Genomic DNA, 21,295 nt, shown 5'->3' on the forward strand with positions numbered 1-21,295 from the left:
GTAGTAAATGACATATAATGCAAATGGTCATATATAGTGAAACAATATATAATAAAAGGCTAAAGATGATTATATATGGTAAAGTTACAGTAAATTGAACTATATATATACAATCTTAGTAGTGCTTTTAAAATGTACTTTCTGCCTTATCTATATTGTCTCTTACCGTACATACTTAAAGTCATCAATATAAATCTTTATTTAATATTCCTCCTCTCATTTTCTCTCTCCTGTTCTTTGTGATCATCTAGATGGTGTGTTGTGTTATTGTGTGATCCTATGAACTAGTATCAAATTTAGGCGAGATTCATCATCATCTGTGAAGATCGAAAGCTCAAATGTTGGAATTGAGAAGTTTGATGGATCCGATTTTGATTTTTGGACGATGCAGATTGAAGATTATATGTACGAGAAAGATCTTCACAAACCCCTGTAGGAGGTGAATTCGGATACAATGAACACGGAGCAGTAGAAGCTCAAGGATCAGCAGGCCTCAGGGTTGATTCGGTTGACGCTATCAAAAAATGTGGCGTTCAACATCATCAAGGAGAAGACAATATCAGATCTGTTGAAGGTACTGTTCAGTATGTACCAAAAAACGTCGACTATGAATAAGGTGTATTTTATGCGGAGATTGTTCAATTTACAAATATGTGACGGTGAATCTATTGCTGATCATATAAATGAATTCAATATGATTGTAAGTCAACTGAGATCGGTGGAAATTAATTTTGAATATGAAATTAAAGCATTGGTTTGATGTCATCTTCACCGGAATTGTGGAAAAATAATATTTTCAGACCCTCTGCAATCGAAGCAAGTTCACAATTAGGAGTTTATTGATGAACCCCTCATCATCTCTATATAACAGCATAAATACCACTTGCGTAAACGTATCATAAAAAGAGATATAGTATAGTAATCTAGACATACCTTCACGTAGATGTGTCTTTTCCCATCATCAATTCTCACATTGCAGACTTCTATTTTGGTTTCTTCATCAAACCTTCAGTATTATTCAATTTAATCGTAATGAGCAACAAATCATCAAGTTTGGTCAAGAAGCGAGGGAGATATTATCTACTAAAATTCCTCAAAACCCCAAAATCGTACCTTACATTTCCAAGCTCAATCTCCTTCTATAGTCCCTCTTGGTTCACGAATCCTTCCTGAAAGTGTAAATCGTCCTCTAACGAGTCTATACCAATCAACCTCGATCAATTTCATACCCTACAGAGAGAGAATTTAGAATATGAAACTCTAAAGCCAACCCATAAAAGTCATCTTAAACTCGAAACACGTACTTTCCCTTCACAAACCAGGCTCAGCTATTATTGGTGGACGGAGATGGGGAAAATTTGTTCGTCTCTGCCCTGCTCCAGAGACTTTCTACCATCAAGCTGATTTTGAATCAATTTAAATTTAATAAAATAATAATAATAATAATAATTAAATTTCATTAAAAGAAAATAATTTAAAAATCTATAGTACTAAAAAAAGGTTTATTTTCAATCACTTTTACCATGTATTTTAAAAGTTTAATTAATTTTTTTTCTAACTGTAGAATAAATTTGACTTTCTTTAATTATTATTTTATACCTTATTGATGACTATTTAATTTTCAATTTTAAAAATTGGTTAGCTTTCTTTTATCATTTCTTTACCATAAAATCCATCATTGAGAAGAAGTATTTAACTTCTAAATAAGATTTGAAAGCTTTCTTTTATCATTTCTTTCCATTGTTCGAAAGAAAGTATTTAAATTCTAAATAAGATTTTAAAAAAATATGACATTTTAATGATTATTCGACCATTTTCATGTTCTTAAATAAACATTTAAAATTTTAGTCATATTCCAAAAATAAAATAAATTAAGGTAATTGAGGTATGCTCTATTTCCCAAATTCAAGTTAAATAGATTAGAAATGCTAAATACTAACGAAATGAGATGGACCTCCTAATAGGAAACAAAGAGAAAAATTAATAATAAGATATATATAACTACTTAATTATTATCAATTATTTTATTTCCACAATGTTTCCAAATCATCGTTACTTAGAACATTTACATCGAGATCGATGTGTAAACGATACGGGGTGGTTAAGAACTAGAGGGAATTGATAGTAATTTTCATCCCAGCTTGGCAGTGGCCTGGGGTGGTGCATATGAAGAAGCTGTTTCCTCTTGAAAGCGTGATTTCATCCTTGCCTGAATTGAACACTTTGGCGCCTCTGGGAGCTATGCAGCTTCTATAACCCCCCTCGTCCACGGCCACCACGTTGTGAACTGTCGGGTTATAGTTGAATCCTACAAAAAAAAAAATGTATGTATTCATTGCGATCTAACTGCGAATTCGATCGGATATTATTCGAATATATTTTATATAGCTGTAATGTAACGACCCAGGTCCTCTTTGGGCTTTCCCTTTCGGGTTTACTCTCAAGGCTTTAAAACGAGTCTGCTACGGGACTTGTGTTTTGATATAATTTATCTTATCTCAAGGATTTGGTTAGTAGAATATTTTCAGATTTTCGATCCCACTTCTGTTTTTCATTCTTAACATAGTATCAGAGCATTATTCTTAATAGATACGATTACGCAAGTAAAACATCAGTTACTATTCAACTATCAAAACAAGAGTTGAACATCAGTTACTATTCAACTATCAAAACGAGAGTTGAACATCAGTTACTATTCAACTATCAAAACGAGAGTTGAAAACTCACTTAATATGTCACCAGCTTTAAACACCTTCCCATTAGGCCATCCTTCCACGCCTAGGTTCCATCCGTTCGAGTCGCCAACAACAAAAGTTGTAGCAGCATCGCCATGATCGAAGCCAAGCAGCAGCAGCAATGCCATTGCAACAACCACCATGCTCATCGAAACCGCTCCGCTGCTCCCCTCATGTCGAGCCATTCGTGAAGCCGAAGTAGCTCTCAAAAAAGATATGGAAAACAATTGTGTTCCTTTGAAGCTTGAAAATGATGGTTATAAAGATATGTAAAACATACAAAACTTCCTTTTTCTTTTCCTTTGTTTCCTGCGGAGAAGTAGCGGCCCGTCTTGCAATTGATTATGTCTCCTCGTTTTGCTATTAAAAGAAAGAGAAACAATCTTCCTCCTTTCTCTCTAGTAACTTCTCATTCCTTCCCCAATTATCTCTTCTCAGCCCACCTCAAAACAGAAAAACAATAATTGACAGGTTTAACTTGAGGAAAAAATGAGAATGGCTTTACCCAATTCACAAGACAAGATTTACGTGGAGATAGATATGATCAGTAAGATATATATTAAATCTTAATTTTATTTGTCCTATTTTTTTTATAGAAATCACAGCCAATCATGGTTAAATCTTCATTAAATCATTATAATTGTTTAGTTGAGTTAGAAACTAAATGCCAATAATTTATATGAATTCTACTAAATCACATTAGATTAATAATATTAGATCAATAAATTTATATAAGTAGACAAATAAATAGATTAAAAATAAAATGGCAAAGAAAATTTGTGAACAAAATTAAGAGGGAGTAAATATAGATAAAGAGAAAAACCAGAAAAGCAAAAGGCTACATAGTAAATATAGATAAAGAAAAAAAAATAAGAAAAGCAAATATAGAGGACAGGAAATAACTCTATCAAATTTTTTATACAAGAGAAACCATATAAAATAAGATTTTTAATAAAAACATAATTATAGATATATAACATTTCAAAACTTTTAACAATTGACCAAGGTAAATTAGAAAAATAATTTTATAGAGTTCAACTCGAAACTGATGTCATGGGCTCACTTAGGTTGGCTTGAATTTCAAAGGACAGAATCGAACTTTCATTAATGATAACTTCTGGACATCAACCTAAGCTAATCAAGTAAGTGATCTTACTATCAGCATAGTTATATTTGATGTTGACACGTGCCTCGTGGTTCGACACGTGTCATATATATTGATATGTGTGAGTTGTTTGTGGATTGATATACTTATCATATGTTATGTATATGTTATAATATGTGAACTACGGTACGATGTGTTCAATGATATGTTTGAGATAGGATACGATAAGGATGCACAAGACGAAATGTGACGATAGGAGTAAGATACGTTCATGAAACGTTAAGGTTAGGTTACATACCGAAGTGCTATGGATATTTGAGATTGATAAAAGAATATGGTTAGGTTATGTGTAGTGATGAATATGGGTAGAAAGGGATATGTTTGTGATAGATTGATAGAACAATAGCGTTAGGATATGTTCATGTGATGATATGACTAAGGTACGTTCATGTACGACATGACTGTGATAGATATAAGACGTTAAGGCTATGATAAGTAAGGGAACGATATGACCACGAAGTGTTTACGCTATGATATGATTATGATACGATATGTGTATGACGGATATATTTATATATATATATATATATATATATATATATATATGTTGTCATATGGTATGAAATATGTTATGGTATGAGATATGTGATAAATTGAATTGTTTATGATATGATATATTGTGATGCAATATGTGCGGAAGAAAAGAAAAATGACCAACAAGGGATGAAAAATATTTAGAAAAATTATAGAATTTTCGAAGAAAATAATAATAAAATATTCGAAAAGTGGCAAATTACCAAAATACCCCTAGAAGGATGGATAATCACGAAAATGCCCCTTTAATCATAATCAGAGCATCTACCGTGACCATCTGAGCAAAATCTTTCAAACCTTGAATCTCAGCCATTGGATCTCCTCCAAAATTGGATATGATCTAGAAGACGGACAGATCATCACATTCAATGGCTGGTATTCAAAACCAAAGTCGGTGAGGCTCTAATCGGAGTAGATATTTTCGGCGGATATTCCATAAAATCCAAACCGCCAATTCACGACGATTCTGGAGCTCTCAATGTCGGTTTAAGCTTCTCCTATAAAGTCTGAAGTTGGGGCAACAATATGGAACAAGAATCGAGCAAAGTTGAGAGCCTATTCAAGAGTTATGAGCGTTTAGATTGTGGGTCTCCTACTCTCTGATTTATTCCAAATTCGAGAGCAATTCTCCACCATTTCTCCCCAAACGTATTCCTACAGTTTCTAAGCAAGATTACCCACAAGTTCTATGAAGGAATGAAGTGCTGAAAGTGCCCAGAAACCATTTCTCCAATTCAATCCCCCATTGAAGAACTTAAAAGGAAAGTTTGAAAATGCAATTCGGGGATACACGACGATTCGTCGAGCAAGAATGATCCCAATAAGTTTCTGCACCTCCACAGAGTGTTTCTGTTGAAGACCACGAAGAGAAATAACCTCGGGAGCGTGCCCAATTGAAGGAAATCGATTTCTGGCTTGTGTAATAGCCCAAAAATAAATAAAGAAATAAACGAATAAAAATAATTATAAAAATAGTTAAAATTATAATAAAAAAAATTAATTAATTAAAAAAAATAAAAAAATAAAAAAAAATAAAAAATAAACCTTTCCCACTCCTCTCCACTAACCTCTCATCCCTTCCCACAATTATCTCTCCTCAACCTATCCTTATGCCAACAAGTAATAGTTACTGAAAAAAAAAAACAGAAAATCAATAATAGTAAAATTTACTTGAGAAAAAAAATGAGGATGACCTTTACCCCGTTGAGATTCACCTAAGATTTAAGTGAAGATAGATCTGATCAACAAGGTTGACTCGGATTTCAAAGGACGGGATCAAACTTTAATTAAAGATATATTCGTGACAACGACTTAAGCTGGCCAGGTAAGTGACCTTACTATCAGCATGGTTATATTTGATGTTGACACATGCCCTGTGGTTCTGCACGTGTCATATATATTGATATGTGTGAATTGTCTGTGGATCGATATGCTTCCTATATGTTATGTTATGTTATAATATGTGGTTTGTATGATTATAATTATGGTACGATGTGCTCAAGGATATGTTTGAGATAGGGTACGAGAAGGATGCACAAAACGAAATGTAACGATAGAAGTAAGATACGTTCATGAAACGTTAGAGTTAGGTTACATACTGGAGTGCTATGAATATGAGAGATTGATGAAAGAATACGGTTAGGTTATGCATAGAAAGGGATAGGTTTGTGATAGATTGATAGAACGATAGCGTTAGGGTACGTTCTTGTGACGATATGACTAAGGTACGTCACGTAATGATATGTCTATGATAGGTATAAGAACGTTAAGGCTATGGTAAGTTAGAGAACGATATGACTATGAAGTGTTTACGTTATGACTTGGTTATGATATGATACATTGTGTGCTAGATTATTGTGTTTACGTACGAAATCATGTGAACGTGAATGTATGTTATTTATGCTGCTTAGTTGATGTGATATGAATGCATGTGACGATGTGTGGCCCTTGTACGATTATGGCTTGTTGTATGAGTATTGAAATGTAACTGAATGAATTGTATGACATGAAATACGGTAAATTGCATGATACATAACCCCACTAGAAATATGTATGATATGTAACGAAATAAGAATGAGAATGACACGTAAGCATGAAAACGTGACACGGGGTTATGTTCATTAAATGATGACTGTAGGACTAGTGGAACCTCATGCATATTATGTGATCATGAATTTGGGGGGATACCCCTATCCCATCACGAGGGTACGGACGCGTACATCCAAATGGCAGGACAACGATCGTTATGCCCTGCATAGCGCTGCCGTGACGATTTTAGTTTTAACTGGTCCCGGTGGGCCCCCAGAGCATGCCCACCGGCTAGGGACAGTGACCCAGCGGTGTGCGAACTAGCTGGTGAGCCCATACTCGCACGTATGGGCTGCATGTAGAGTATATGGTACACCTCCACGATTACCTGTTAGGATTACACCGTAGGGAAAACGAAACGAAACGAAACGAAATGAAACGAAAGATAGGTCCCATCATTTCATTGCATGTGATTGTTGCATTTAACCCCAATAGTGGGGTCACTTACTGAGTATTTCTTTAAATACTCAAGCCTTGTGCTACTACATTTTTCATTTTTCAGGTTAAGGCAAGGCATTCCTGTACGGCTGACGACGGCATCGCAACTCGAGATCATGGCACATGCATAGGATAGTGGCATTTATTTTCTTAGACTTAGGATAGAATAGGATGTTTTAAACTTAAACGTTTATGGTTATGTTTTATGGAATTTAAATGAAGTCTTCCGCATTCAATGTTTATGGTATGTATACAGTAGCGACCTTAAATTAAGTAGAAAATTTCGGGTCGTTACAGCTTAAGTTGGGGATAAGTGACGAAATCCTATCTACGGTCCCTTTTCCTTCAAAGTAAGGATTTCTTTAGCTTCAGAGGAATGATTTGAGTAATTTTGATGAAGGAATCGAGAGTCGAAACGTCGTAGAACAAGTTACCCAAGAGATTGAAAATTCGACGTTTCGGGAAGTTGCATACCGAGAACGATCTCTCAAAATTAAGGTCCCACTCAAAGAATGTCTCCCAAACTAATTCATGTAGCTTGAGGAAAGGATATGGAAGAGGTTCCATGGAGAAATCGGGCCTTGAAAACCCCCAAAATTGGTTGCCCAATGATGAATCCCCTGTTTTAGCTCCGGTGAGAAAAATGATTTTGGACGAACTTTGGAGGCGAATATCTTAGGCTACGGTAAACAAAAAGAAACTAGACACAATAAGGAGTCAGTGGAAGGAAATTGGAAGTAATTCGGATACCGGAAACTCAAGAATGGAGGTCCCGAAGAAACAGGAAGAAATGACCATAATGCCCCTAAGGATATCTACCTACGGTTCATGACCAAGATGACCTCCAAATGCTATGAAACTCTACAGTAAATCTTATTTATGATGCTTGATTAGGTAATGAAGTTTGAAAACCATTGTAACTCGTTAAGGAGCAAAACCAAGAATTAGGGGTAAAATGACCATAATGCCCCTAAGGAAGACTACCTACGGGTTAAGCCCTAAATGACCTCCCAACATTATGAAATGTTGTATGAATCCTTATCTCAAGAGGTTGTATAAGGAAATGAAGTTTGGGAGTCATTGGAAATCGTTAGGTAGCGAAACTAAGATATGGGGAAAACGTATATCACGAACCATGCAACTTTGCCTCCTAGGATGACGAAAGAGGTATCCACTAAATAAGAGATTCTCCACAAGTACCCTTGGTTTCTAATGAGACTCTACGTGCACAAGACCACGTCGGGGCTATTCCTAAGAAGAACTTGTATGTTCCCAAGCTTGACCCAAGACATTATGCATAAACCTAGGATCCCCAAGAATGCATAGAAACACCTAGGTTAATGCAAATGACATGCTTAACAAGTTGCTAGGATCCATGCCCGGAGTAACCGTTATCTCCCATCACGAAGTGTACCACGAGACCCCTATTCCTCTTTAGGTGAGATGCCCTGCTATATGTACCATGAGAATGATGCCAGGATGAACTTATTATCTCCCTCTTCTAAATGAGATGCCCTGCATCACGAATTTTCAATAGGATGCCACGATTATGATAACGCCACCTATGCAATCATGTGGAGAAAATTAAGGGTTACTTTGGAAGAGTTTTCAGGGAACACAAGACATGACATGACAACCTCTAAAGCTTAGTTCCTAAAAACGAAACAAGTAGTCATATCCTAGCTCAAGGTTTAGAGATGCTCCAACTTACCAACTATTCTCTTTAAGGTCTACTCTATATGACTTGAGAATAAGTTCAAGATTACAAGGTGGTTGGAGCAAGTTTGGAACCTAAACTAAGATGGAACTTAGGAAACGCCTAAAGGAAACATGTCAAGATTAAAGACCCTTCTAAAACCCTCTAAGGAGTCCATTATGAACTTATGACCTTCTAGAATAACTCATGCTAGTTATTACGATGGGTTCATATGATCACGAATGTATATAACAACTTACACCTCAAGAAAATAAGAACCTTAGAAACTTACAAGATTAAGAATCAATAACAAGCTATACAACTACCAAGACAAGAAGAATGAAAGTTACCACTCAAACATAAGGGACCAAAGTCCTCAAGACTCAAAATTCAAGAATGCTAGGTAGTACTCTAAGCATGTCCAATTGTGGCCCATACCTCCCACCATGGGGTGCTTTCTAAGGAGGCCTTGTTTCCTCTTCTAGGTGGGATGCCCTGCATCGTGTTTCTCTTGCAGGATGTCATGTTTGGCCTCATTCCCCTCACTTAGATGAGATGCCCTGCACCATGTTATGATTTGCAGGATGCCATGTTCATGTACATACCGATCACGTGACCTTTATGGTCTATGCCATGTTCATGCATGCATCGATCACTTGACCTTTATGGTCTATCATGGGGAGTGACCTATGGCTACGATGGAGCAAGAAGAGAGTAAGTTACCCTAGCCATGAATCAAGAACCTCCTAAGACCTCCCACGGTACATCATGCTTATGACTTAGACTATGCTACTTGGAGCGTATGAAGCTTGAGCGTAGGTATTAAGACTGTGTCGCTTGAAACGCATGAAGCCTCAGACACAGGTCGACAAGTTTATGTCTAGTACCGTAAATCCTAAGGAAAGTGTCTTGGAGAACGAATTAAGAAACATAACAAGAACATACGGCAAGAACAAGAACAAGAAAAGAAAGAACATGGTACCCTTGCATATCAAGGACACGATTAAGAGCCTACAAGTAGGCTACTTACTGAGTCTTGTACTCATTCCTTATTCTCCATTTTTTTTTCCAGGAAATAATGAGCTGGTCGAGGTCGGTAGCGGACTCTGGAGCAGGTGCCATAGACAAACCTCACCCGTCGTCCTCGACCCATTGTTTTAAGAAGTTTTGTGTTCGTTCCTTATTTTGTATTTTAACCATTATGTTATATTTTAAATTACTAATGCGCCCACTATTTTCGTATAATGTAAATTATGTTTTAAATTTTAATGGTTTAATTTCACAAAAAATTTACCGGTCATTTTAGAGTGATCGAGTCAGCCCGGTCCTTACACGAACTGACTAGTGAGCCCATACACGCATGTATGCGCTGTGTGTAGAGTATATGGTACACATCCAAGGTGCCCAATTAGAATAGTACCGTAGGAAAAATAGACTGATATGATAGGTCCCGTCATTGCATTCGCATGTTCTTGCATTTAACCCCAATAGTGGGTCACTCACTGAGTATTTCTTCAAATACTCAAGCCACATGATAGTTTCAGGTGAAGGCAACGCTGTAATAGCCCAAAAATAGATGAAGAAATAAACAAATAAAAATAATTATAAAAAAAATAGATAAAATAATAATAATTTAATAAATAAACAAGATTTCCCCACTGCTCTCCACTAACCTATGATCCCTTCCCAAAATTATCTCCTCAACCCATCTTAGCTGTCAGAAAGTAACAGTTACTTAAAAAAAAGGAAACAGAAAAACAAGAATTGTCAGATTTACTTGAGAAAAAAAAAACGAAACATTTACTCAGTTTAGATTCTGAGGAGATTTACGTGGAGATAGATCTGATTATATATTAAATCTTCATTTTTTTTATCCTATTTTTTTTAGAAATCACAATCAATTATAGTTAAATCTTAATTGAATTATTACAATTGTTTAACTTTGAGTTAGAAACTAGATGTCAATCATTTATACAAATTTTAGTAAATCATGATTAGAAATATTATATTAAATTTATATCAATAGCCAAATGCATAGATTAAAAATAGAATGACCAATGAAATTTGTGAAAAGGAAACGGTTAGATAAGGAAAGATTTGGAAAGGCAGATAAAAAAAAATGAAGATTAAGGAATTAAAAACCACAAACTAAATATAGAGAGAAAGGTAAATAGTAAAAGGAGAGGGTAAATATAGAAAGTAGTAAAAGCCAGAATAACTTGAAATGGTTGTATTACTCTCTTATACAACAGTAACCATGAAATTTTAAGATTTTTAATAAAAATATAATTATAGATATATAACATTCCAAGACCTTTAACAATGGACTAACGTAAATTAGAGAAATAATTTTGTAGAGTTCAAACTTGAAATTGATGTCATGGTCTCACATAGGTTGACTCGGATTTCAAAGGACGAAATTGAACTTCCATTAAAGATATATTCATGACAACAACTTAAGCTAACCAGGTAAGTGGCCTTACTATCGACATGATTATATTTGATGTTGACACGTGTCTGTGGTTCTGCACGTGTCATATATACTGATGTATGTGAATTATCAGTGAATCGGTATGCTTATATTATGTTTATGTTATGTTATAATATGTGGATTGTATGATATTAGTTACGGTACGATGTGTTCAAGGATATGTTTGAGATAGGATACGAGAAGGATGCACAAAACGAAATGTAACGATAGGAGTAAGATACGTTCATGAAACGTTAAGGTTAGGTTACATACCGGAGTGCTATGGATATGAGAGATTGATGAAAAAATATGGTTAAGAGCCTACCAGAACAAGAACAAGAAAAGAAAGAACGTGGTACCCTAGCATATCAAGGACACGATTAAGAGCCTACAAGTAGGCTACTTACTGAGTCTTGTACTCATTCCTTATTCTCCATTTTTTTTTTCAGGAAATAATGAGCTGGTCGAGGTCGGTAGCGGATTCTGGAGCAGGTGCCATAGACAAACCTCACCCGTCGTCCTCGACCCATTGTTTTAAGAAGTTTTGTGTTCGTTCCTTATTTTGTATTTTAACCATTATGTTATATTTTAAATTACTAATGCGCCCACTATTTTCGTATAATGTAAATTATGTTTTAAATTTTAATGGTTTAATTTCGCGAAAAATTTACCGGTCATTTTAGAGTGATCGAGTCAGCCCGGTCCTTACACGAACTGACTAGTGAGCCCATACACGCATGTATGCGCTGTGTGTAGAGTATATGGTACACATCCAAGGTGCCCAATTAGAATAGTACCGTAGGAAAAATAGACTGATATGATAGGTCCCGTCATTGCATTCGCATGTTCTTGNCAAGGACACGATTAAGAGCCTACAAGTAGGCTACTTACTGAGTCTTGTACTCATTCCTTATTCTCCATTTTTTTTTTCAGGAAATAATGAGCTGGTCGAGGTCGGTAGCGGATTCTGGAGCAGGTGCCATAGACAAACCTCACCCGTCGTCCTCGACCCATTGTTTTAAGAAGTTTTGTGTTCGTTCCTTATTTTGTATTTTAACCATTATGTTATATTTTAAATTACTAATGCGCCCACTTTTGTGTTCGTTCCTTATTTTGTATTTTAACCATTATGTTATATTTTAAATTACTAATGCGCCCACTATTTTCGTATAATGTAAATTATGTTTTAAATTTTAATGGTTTAATTTCAATTACTAATGCGCCCACTATTTTCGTATAATGTAAATTATGTTTTAAATTTTAATGGTTTAATTTCGCGAAAAATTTACCGGTCATTTTAGAGTGATCGAGTCAGCCCGGTCCTTACACGAACTGACTAGTGAGCCCATACACGCATGTATGCGCTGTGTGTAGAGTATATGGTACACATCCAAGGTGCCCAATTAGAATAGTACCGTAGGAAAAATAGACTGATATGATAGGTCCCGTCATTGCATTCGCATGTTCTTGTAGTGGGGTCACTTATTACTTACGGAGTATTTCTTCAAATACTCAAGCAACGTGATACCTCTGTTTCAAGCTGTAATAGCCCAAAAATAAATAAACAAATAAAAATAATTATACAAAAAAATAGTTAAAATAATAATAATTAAATAAATAAATAACATTTTCCCACTGCTCTCCGGTAACCTCTCATCCCTTCCCATAATTATCTCTCCTCAACCTATTATTAGCTGACAGAAAGTAACCGATTTACGTGGAGATAGATCTGATCGACCAGGTATATATTAAATCTTCATTTTTTTTTATCCTATTTTTTTTAGAAATCACAACCAATTATAGTTAGATCTTAATTAAATTATTACAAATGTTTAGCTTTGAGTTAGAAACTAGATGTCAATCATTTATACGAATTCCAGTAAATCAGGTCCAATTAGTAATATTATATTAAATTTATATCAGTAGCAAATGAATAGATTAAAAATAGAATGACCAATAAAATTTGTGAACAGGAAACGGTTGGATAAGGAAATTAAAAGGCAGATAAAAAAAATGAAGATCAAGAAATTAAAAACCACAAACTAAATACAGAGACAAAGGTAAATGGTAAATAGTAAATAGAAAATAGAGAGGGTAAATACTGAGAGTAGTAAAGGCCAGAATAACTTGAAATAGTTGCATCTACTCTTTTATACAATAGTAGCTATGGAATTATAAGATTTTTAATAAAAATATAATTATAGATATATAACATTCCAAGACCTTTAACAATGGACCAGCGTAAATTAGAGAAATAATTTTGTAGAGTTCAAACTTGAAACTGATGTCATGGTCTCACATAGGTTGACTCGGATTTCAAAGTGCGGATTAGAGAAATAATTTTGTAGAGTTCAAACTTGAAACTGATGTCATGGTCTCACATAGGTTGACTCGTTTTTCAAAGGGCGGAATCGAACTTCCATTAAAGATATATTCGTGACAACAACTTAAGCTAACCAGGTAAGTGGCCTTACTATCGACATGGTTATATTTTATGTTGGCACGTGTTTGTGGTTCTGCACGTGTCATATATACTGATATGTGTGAATTATCAGTGAATCGGTATGCTTATATTATATTAATGTTATGTTATAATATGTGGATTGTATGATATTAATTACGGTACGATGTGTTCAAGTATATGTTTGAGATAGGATACGAGAAGGATGCACAAAACGAAATGTAACGATAGGAGTAAGATACGTTCATGAAACGTTAAGGTTAGGTTACATACCAGAGTGCTATGGACAGGAGAGATTGATGAAAGAATATGGTTAGGATATGGGTAGAAAGGGATAGGTTTGTGATAGATTGATAGAACGATAGCGTTAGGATACGTTCCTGTGATGATATGACTAAGGTATGTTCACGTAACGATATGACTGTGATAGGTATAAGAACGTTAAGACTATGATAAGTTAGGGAACGATATGACCACGAAGTGTTTACGATATGACATGTTATGATACGATGTGATGCAATGTGTTATGTTTAGATTGTTTTGTGTGACCATTGAGGTAATTGTTGTATGAATTACACCTTATGAAATGGCATGTTAAAAGCATGGAGCGTTATGTTATGTTTTCTAAATTGTATGTATACAACATGTTATGAATGACATGATATCACGATAAATGAAATGAAATGTAACCCCGTTAGGATTATGTATGATATGTAGACTGAAAAATGAGAAATAACATGTTAAGCATGAAAGATGATAGTGGGGGTTATATTCATTAATGATAAAAGTAAAATATTGGGGACCTCATGCATTATATGTGCTCATGCATTTGGGGGATACCCCTATTCCATCACGAGGGTACGGACGCGTACATCCAAAGGCAGGAAAACGCTCGTTATGTTTTGCATAGTGCTGCCGTGACGGTTACTAGTTCTAACGGGTGTCCGGCCTAAGGAGCTCCCAGAGTATGCTCGCCCGACAAGGAATGAGGCCCAGTGGTGTGCGAACTGACTGGTGTGCCCATACTCGCATGTATGGGCTGGGTGTAGAGTATATGCTACACGTCCAAATTACCCATTAGAATAGCACTGTACGAAGACAGATTGAAAGATAGGTCCCATCATCTCATTTGCATGTGATTGTTGCATTTAACCCCAATAGTGGGGTCACTTCACATGGCTTGAGTATTTAAAGAAATACTCCGTAAGTAACCCCAATAGTGGGGTCACTTACGGAGTATTTCTTTAAATACTCAAGCCATGTGCTACTACATTTTTCAAGTTAAGGCAAGATATTCCTGTACGGTTGACGACGGCATCGCAACTCGGGACCATGATACATGCATAGGATAGTGATATTTATTTTCTTAGACTTAGGCTAGAGTAGGATGTTTTTAACTTAAACTCTTATTTATTTTATTTAGTCTTTTGTTGTGTAGTTTTAAAAATGTTTTCGAAACATGTAAGTCCATTGCTGTGTTTTATGATAAAGGTTATGTTTTATGGAATTTAAATGAAGTCTTCAGCATTAAATGTTTATGGTACGTATACAGTAGCGACCTTAAATTAAGTAGAAAATTTTGGGTCATTATAGAGGCATTCCTGTACGGCTGACGACGACATCGCAACTCGAGACCATGACACATGCATAGGGTAGTCGCATTTATTTTCTTAATCTTAGGCTAGAATAGGATGTTTTTTAATTTAAATGTTTATTTATTTTATTTAGTCTTTTGTTGTGTCGTTTTAAAGGTGTTTTCAAAACACGTAAGTCGGCTGTGGTTTAAGCTGAAGGTTATGTTTTATGTAAGTTTAAATGAAGTATTTCCGCATTCATGTTTATGATATGTATACAGTAGCGACCTTAAATTTAGTAGAAAATTTTGGGTCATTACAAAGCATGATGCAAATCTCCGTCTACATATCAACTAGCGGCCTATAACACCGCTCAAAATAAAAAAGAGTTCGTACCACTCATTGCAATTTTTTGATCAATTAGGTGTAGGAATGTATTTCATTAAGTTGAACTGACTGGCGTACGTTCTAGTGCGAACTACTCCTTTTAAACGAAATACATCTTGAATTAGGTCGAATATATAAAATTAATGCAATATAATATTTTATTCCAAAATTTAGCAGACTATACTTTCAACTTTAAATTTGAATAACTATTATACTATTTATTTAAAAAAATGAATATATGTATATAATAAAATAATGTCTGAATTAATTGAGTTAAGTTTAGATTTATTCATTTTGATAAATAAATTAAAAAAAAAAAGAATTCTCTTGGATGTATAATTTAAAAATCCAAGAGTGATTATAAATTGAAGGGGTGATTTTGTATGGTGGGTTAGGAATGCAATGATTGATGCAAAAATTATTGGAAGAATTTATATTTAATATTGAAGAGTGAAGCCAAATATATGACATAATTGTTAGGTGCGAAAAATTTATTTAAAATATTTCATAACGACACTATGACTTATACGTTTATTATAGGTTATTAAAACAATATGGGAAAAGTAAATAACCTGAATTTTAAATAAAACTAGAAAATAAAGCATTCCACTGATCTAACCTAAGGGCTATGGAAGAAAAACAACATGAGTGCATTTTCACTAATTTTAGTCTTTGGTTACCACCGTGATATTGTCTGATTTAGTCTCGGGTAAAAGTAAGACACTCCTGTACGGATGTACAGAGGTGTCTTACCTTTACTTGAAAAATAAGAGTAGCACGTGACTTAAGTATTTTAAGAAAGATTAAATACGTTATTATTGGGGTCAGGAAATGCAATCATATACGATCATGTTTGGGACATATTATTTCATAAAACCCTATTTCATGGCCTTAAACTCTTCTTTTCAGTTTGAGCTAAAATTGGATGTTTAGTATTTTTTTTTGCACACGACCCAAGTATGCACACATGGACCCACTAGGCGGGTGTATACGTACCCCTAGGTCTACCTTTCAGCTAGCTCACACTCGTATTGCTAGAGCCATAGAGGGAAAGGAGCCACATAGTATTATGGTGTACAGAATATCGTATCATAACATTATGGCAGACATAAATGTTGTAACATACGCATCCATACTAATCATGACGAGGAAGTATCCCGATGCATATGACACACAAAAATGCATGAGGTCTCTGTAGCTTCAAATCATATAATATATAGATTGTGCATTCGTTCTTTCATAAACGTTTTCAAGAATACATTATTGACATATCAACATTTCACCGTCTAGAAAATAAACATGCTAACATGGTGTGCACAATATCATAGCATAACATAAGTCATAATATATCATCACGTAGTCTTGACATTACATAAGTCATAACACTACATAACATAATTTACATCATGGCAATCATAAAAAACGACACATGGAGGGGCCACAGAGAACGTGCCATTTTTTATGGTTGTACATTCTCAACCTTCTGACATCGTGATCTTGACACGCTCATGACAAGCCTTGAGGAAAATCTATGCCTCCTATTTATTTTTCGTTTGTCTTCATGACTTCATTGGACCTTAGGTGAGGTTCGTCTTCGTCAACCGAATACAACTTGTGCGGAATTCAAGCTTGCTGGGACCTACGTGTGCATGTTCAACCTTCTACAACCCAACCGACTTGCCTCTATACTAGTTCAAGTTATTCGACTCGACCTTGCCTCGGCTTGAGGCCAAGGTCTCTCACGTGCAACGTCACGTCTCAATTCTCATCTTGGTTTCCAATTGACATGGCCATCATGTTTTGATGTCATCCCAAGTCCTGGGATGTCATCGATTAACTTAGCTCGCTCGATCATGCTCATCGAGAACAGACCCATTTGTCGCTCACATGATCGAGACATCCTGAACATCCATCCATCAAGTTATATCGAGGCGTTGGATCATCTTGTGTCCATGTTAGTTCATTTATAAAATCCATTATGGATAGCAAGTGCATAATCCAACCTCTGACACATACACAATGGCACAATTTTGGCCCACCAGTGTCATGCGGCACTGTCTTGGAATACCCATTTTAAGGGAAGTCGTCGGAGACACTCGTCTATGACACATGAATATGTCATAGGGTAGCTACTTAGCCACAGGGCCCAGAGATGGTGGAGAGTTGACATCACACCTCCTCCTAAGGTTCATTTTGAGACATTTTTTGGTATGATAGTTGTAAACATGATTTTGGAGAAATGGGCATGCTGTGTCATGAAGAGTTCGTCCTATGTCCAATTGACACCGAATTTGATGAGTTTTCAAATTTTATATGAACAAACTTGATTTCAGAATCGCATGCCCAAATTCCCTTTTTGAGGTTAAGGCCTGAGGCCCTACCCGACCCTTCAACAAGTCTATCAATGACACTCTGTCAACATTGTTGCCTCTGTCTTGCCTATGCACATTTTTATGGTGGGTTAGATGATGCACCATCCTCCTCAGTCGCATCATGGCATTCGTCTTTTTTCGGCCTTTACGTGGCTGGTTGGACATCACTATTATGTTGTCACCTTGTCTTGTCTATACGTGAGGGTCACAACCTACTCTTTTCATAGTATGATTCAAATCATCCAACCATGTCAACATCATTCAATTCATCCAACCATGCCAACAGTAGAACCACTTATATAGCTGGCCTGAGTCGAAGTTACAAGATAATCCTAAAGCTGGTTCAAAACCGCTCCTTAAATTTTAATTTCACCTATGTAAACCCACATCATGAAGTTATGGCATGATATACAATTTAATTCATCCAATACGAGCCAAATATGTCGGCTACGTCGAAATAGAGTCACCGAAACCGAGCTCAGCAATGTTAGACGGCACGTGAGTCAGAATATTGATTTGGTTTGGTTATGGGGTGACTATGGAGCAGGATGTCGCAAGGGTTGCCGAACCAGGTTCGGTTGCAGGTAAATTTGGGTGTGCGGGTCACTAAATTCCCATGTTTTGATGAAGCATGGGCTCTACATGCCTTTACATTTGAACCTTAAGACGCCTTTCATCAGGACCACCTTCAAGAATACTATGTTGTCCACTTCAAATCTTAAGCTCCTACGCCTCTCATGAGAATAATTTTTCTGTCTACTCTGATTTGTGCGCATTCTCGCCCTGATCTGTTGTACGGCCTATTGGTAGTCTGGACTAACTCGAATCCCATCAACTCTCATACACCTACCTCGTCCCCAGCAAACTTAGGACCTACACCATTTCCCCTATTATGCTTCAAACGATGTCATCTCAATAGTTGCTTCGAAGATGTTGTTATAAAAGAACTCCGTAAGATACAACTTAAATTCTCAACTACTTGCAAAATCCAACACACAGGCACGCAATATATCTTCCAAGATAGGGTTCAAACGCTCCATCTAACCATCGGTTTGTGGATGGATACCAGTAATGAAGTCAACGCGAGTACCCAATGTTATGAAAAACTATGATAGATATTGGGTGCACAGCGTGGGTCTCAATCTGACATTATCGATACTTGCACTCCATATAGTCTAACAATATCACTCATGTTTAGTTAGCCTAACGGTCAATAATATAGGTATCCTCCCCAAGTAAAAAGTATATGGACTTGGTAAGTTTTTCAACGATCATCTACATCATTGTATATCCTTTCAGAATTTTTGTAGACCCACGTTGAAGTTCATTACTATATTTCATATTTCCAATATGGAATGCTCAAAGGTTGCAACAACCATACCATCTTTGGTAGGTCATAATCCATCAACCATCACACCTTAAGGCCATAAATGAGTCTCTTGAGGTCATAAATAACTCCCACTGGTTGATACATCATTAATTTTTTAACAACCTACATTAACTCATGGATCTTACCTAATTACCCTTAAGATCATAAATGAGCCCCGTATAAAGTTTCATATCATTTAGAGTTCTTTACAGTCTTGAAAATATCATAGAATTCTTATAGAATACTTTTGGTCATTTACCAACCCAAATCTTGGTTTAAATCCTCAACATATTCCAATGACCTTGAATATTTTCATAATCCTTCTAAACCATCACATAAGGAAAAAATTTATACTATGCAAAGGTCATTTGGGTCATAAGCCAGTGAGCCATAATTATAGGGTATTTTGGTCATGTTTTAGCTACCCTTGGCTTTGCCCCCTAACCTAATCCAATGACCACAAAATTTCATATATAACCTTGTCATGTCATTTGAAGCTTTCCGTTGCAATTTAATGAGAAAAAGAGTCCATTTAGTAGGTTCATGGCTCAGGCGCATCCTTGAAATCAACATTCATGTGGATACTAATGCTGGAAAATATCAAATATTTAACCCAACCTTAATTCCAACCCTTTTTTTTTTAATCATTTAAGATAACTTGATTTCTTCTTTTAACTAGATTAATGGTTTAACCAGTTTCGTGTATTACTTGGACTTTCAAGTCACATCCTCAAAACCTTGCTAAATTGGACTTTCAAGTCACATCCTCTAAACCTTGCTAAATGTCCAACAACAGACCCATTTACCTATATATCCTCACAAACTAATTTTAAAAGATTCCCCGAGTAGAAAGAGGGTACAGATAATTGGTATTGCAGAGGCATAGTGGATATCATTACATGTAATAGAACTTGGGATACTAAATCCAACTTCAAATAAAGGGTCTTGGAACCTTAACTACCACAATACCTTTGGAACATCTTGAAATGGGCTATTTTTCTAAAAAACAAAAATCAAAAAACAAAACAAAGGTTTATATTGAGCTATGAAATATATTGGTGTAAGGGTATAGGGAAGATTACCATAGAACTTTTAGTTGATTTAGAGACAAATTCTACAATTGTAATCATGGCGATCCTTCGCCCAAATCATTCTTAAATTTAAAATATATCCTGAAAGTCTCGTATTGTAGTCTATCTCCATAAAATTTCTATAACACTTTGACCATGATCGTAACACCTCATTGATACTTTTAAATCACCTTAGAGGCTCTCAAAATGCAACCTTGACATCTTTTCAACCCATAATTGTCATCATACTATTATATAGACATTATTCTCATATTCTCTAGTAGAGTTTAGGTGACATCTCCGTAGTTGGCCCCATACCGTAAGTGTTGGGTTATGGAGCATGCTGCTTATTTATAGCTCGTTCTACGGTTCTACGTAATAAAGCTATATGTAGTAAATGACATATAATGCAAATGGTCATATATAGTGAAACAATATATAATAAAAGGCTAAAGATGATTATATATGGTAAAGTTAAAGTAAATTGAACTATATATATACAATCTTAGTAGTGCTTTTAAAATGTACTTTCTGCCTTATCTATTGTCTCTTACCGTACATACTTAAAGTCATCAATATAAATCTTTATTCAATATTCCTCCTCTCATTTTCTCTCTCCTGTTCTGTGTGATCATCTAGATGGTGTGTTGTGTTATGGTGTGTTGTGTTATTGTGTGTATGACGGATATATTTATATATATATATATATATATATAATATGTTGTCATATGATATGAAATATGTTATGGTATGAGATATGTGATAAATTGAATTGTTTATGATATGATATATTGTGATGCAATATGTGCCGAAGAAAAGAAAAATGACCAAGGGATGAAAAATATTTAGAAAAATAATAGAATTTTTGAAGAAAATAATAATAAAATATTCGGAAAGTGGCAAATTACAAAAATACCCCTAGAAGGATGGATAATC

The 21,295-nt window shown here is 35.4% G+C and overlaps 1 protein-coding gene and 1 long non-coding RNA gene across 3 annotated transcripts; both read right to left on the reverse strand.

Moving 5' to 3' along the window:
* Positions 1 to 208: 208 nt before the first annotated feature.
* LOC111433467 lies at positions 209 to 1,225 on the reverse strand. Its single transcript, XR_002708826.1, has 3 exons — positions 1,114 to 1,225; positions 934 to 1,006; positions 209 to 565 (listed from the first exon to the last, which is right to left on the reverse strand). It is a non-coding gene; the product is annotated as an uncharacterized LOC111433467 (long non-coding RNA).
* Positions 1,226 to 1,995: 770 nt separating this feature from the next.
* On the reverse strand, positions 1,996 to 19,386 carry LOC111433441 (basic blue protein-like). Of its 2 annotated transcripts, XM_023070493.1 has the most exons (3): positions 19,383 to 19,386; positions 2,728 to 2,970; positions 1,996 to 2,308 (listed from the first exon to the last, which is right to left on the reverse strand). In XM_023070493.1, exons 2-3 carry the CDS (start codon positions 2,918 to 2,920, stop codon positions 2,109 to 2,111), a joined length of 393 nt encoding a protein of 130 aa, XP_022926261.1. In that variant the 5' UTR covers positions 2,921 to 2,970; positions 19,383 to 19,386; the 3' UTR covers positions 1,996 to 2,108. The 2 variants fall into 2 exon arrangements, with proteins under 2 accessions (XP_022926261.1, XP_022926262.1); XM_023070494.1 differs by lacking the exon at positions 19,383 to 19,386 and having other exon boundaries at positions 2,728 to 3,001.
* Between the last annotated feature and the right edge of the window lie 1,909 nt (positions 19,387 to 21,295).

The sequence above is a fragment of the Cucurbita moschata genome, unplaced genomic scaffold, assembly GCF_002738365.1.
Source record: "Cucurbita moschata cultivar Rifu unplaced genomic scaffold, Cmos_1.0 Cmo_Scf00042, whole genome shotgun sequence".
Taxonomy (NCBI): Eukaryota; Viridiplantae; Streptophyta; class Magnoliopsida; order Cucurbitales; family Cucurbitaceae; genus Cucurbita; species Cucurbita moschata.

Bases quoted from the DNA above. Each gene is read 5' to 3' on its own strand.
- LOC111433441 (XM_023070493.1), bottom strand. From the start codon at position 2,920: ATGGCTCGACATGAGGGGAGCAGCGGAGCGGTTTCGATGAGCATGGTG. The intron at 2,309-2,727 runs GTGAGTTTTCAA...TTTTTTTTGTAG, and splicing joins TAAAGCTGGTGACATATTAA to GATTCAACTATAACCCGACA.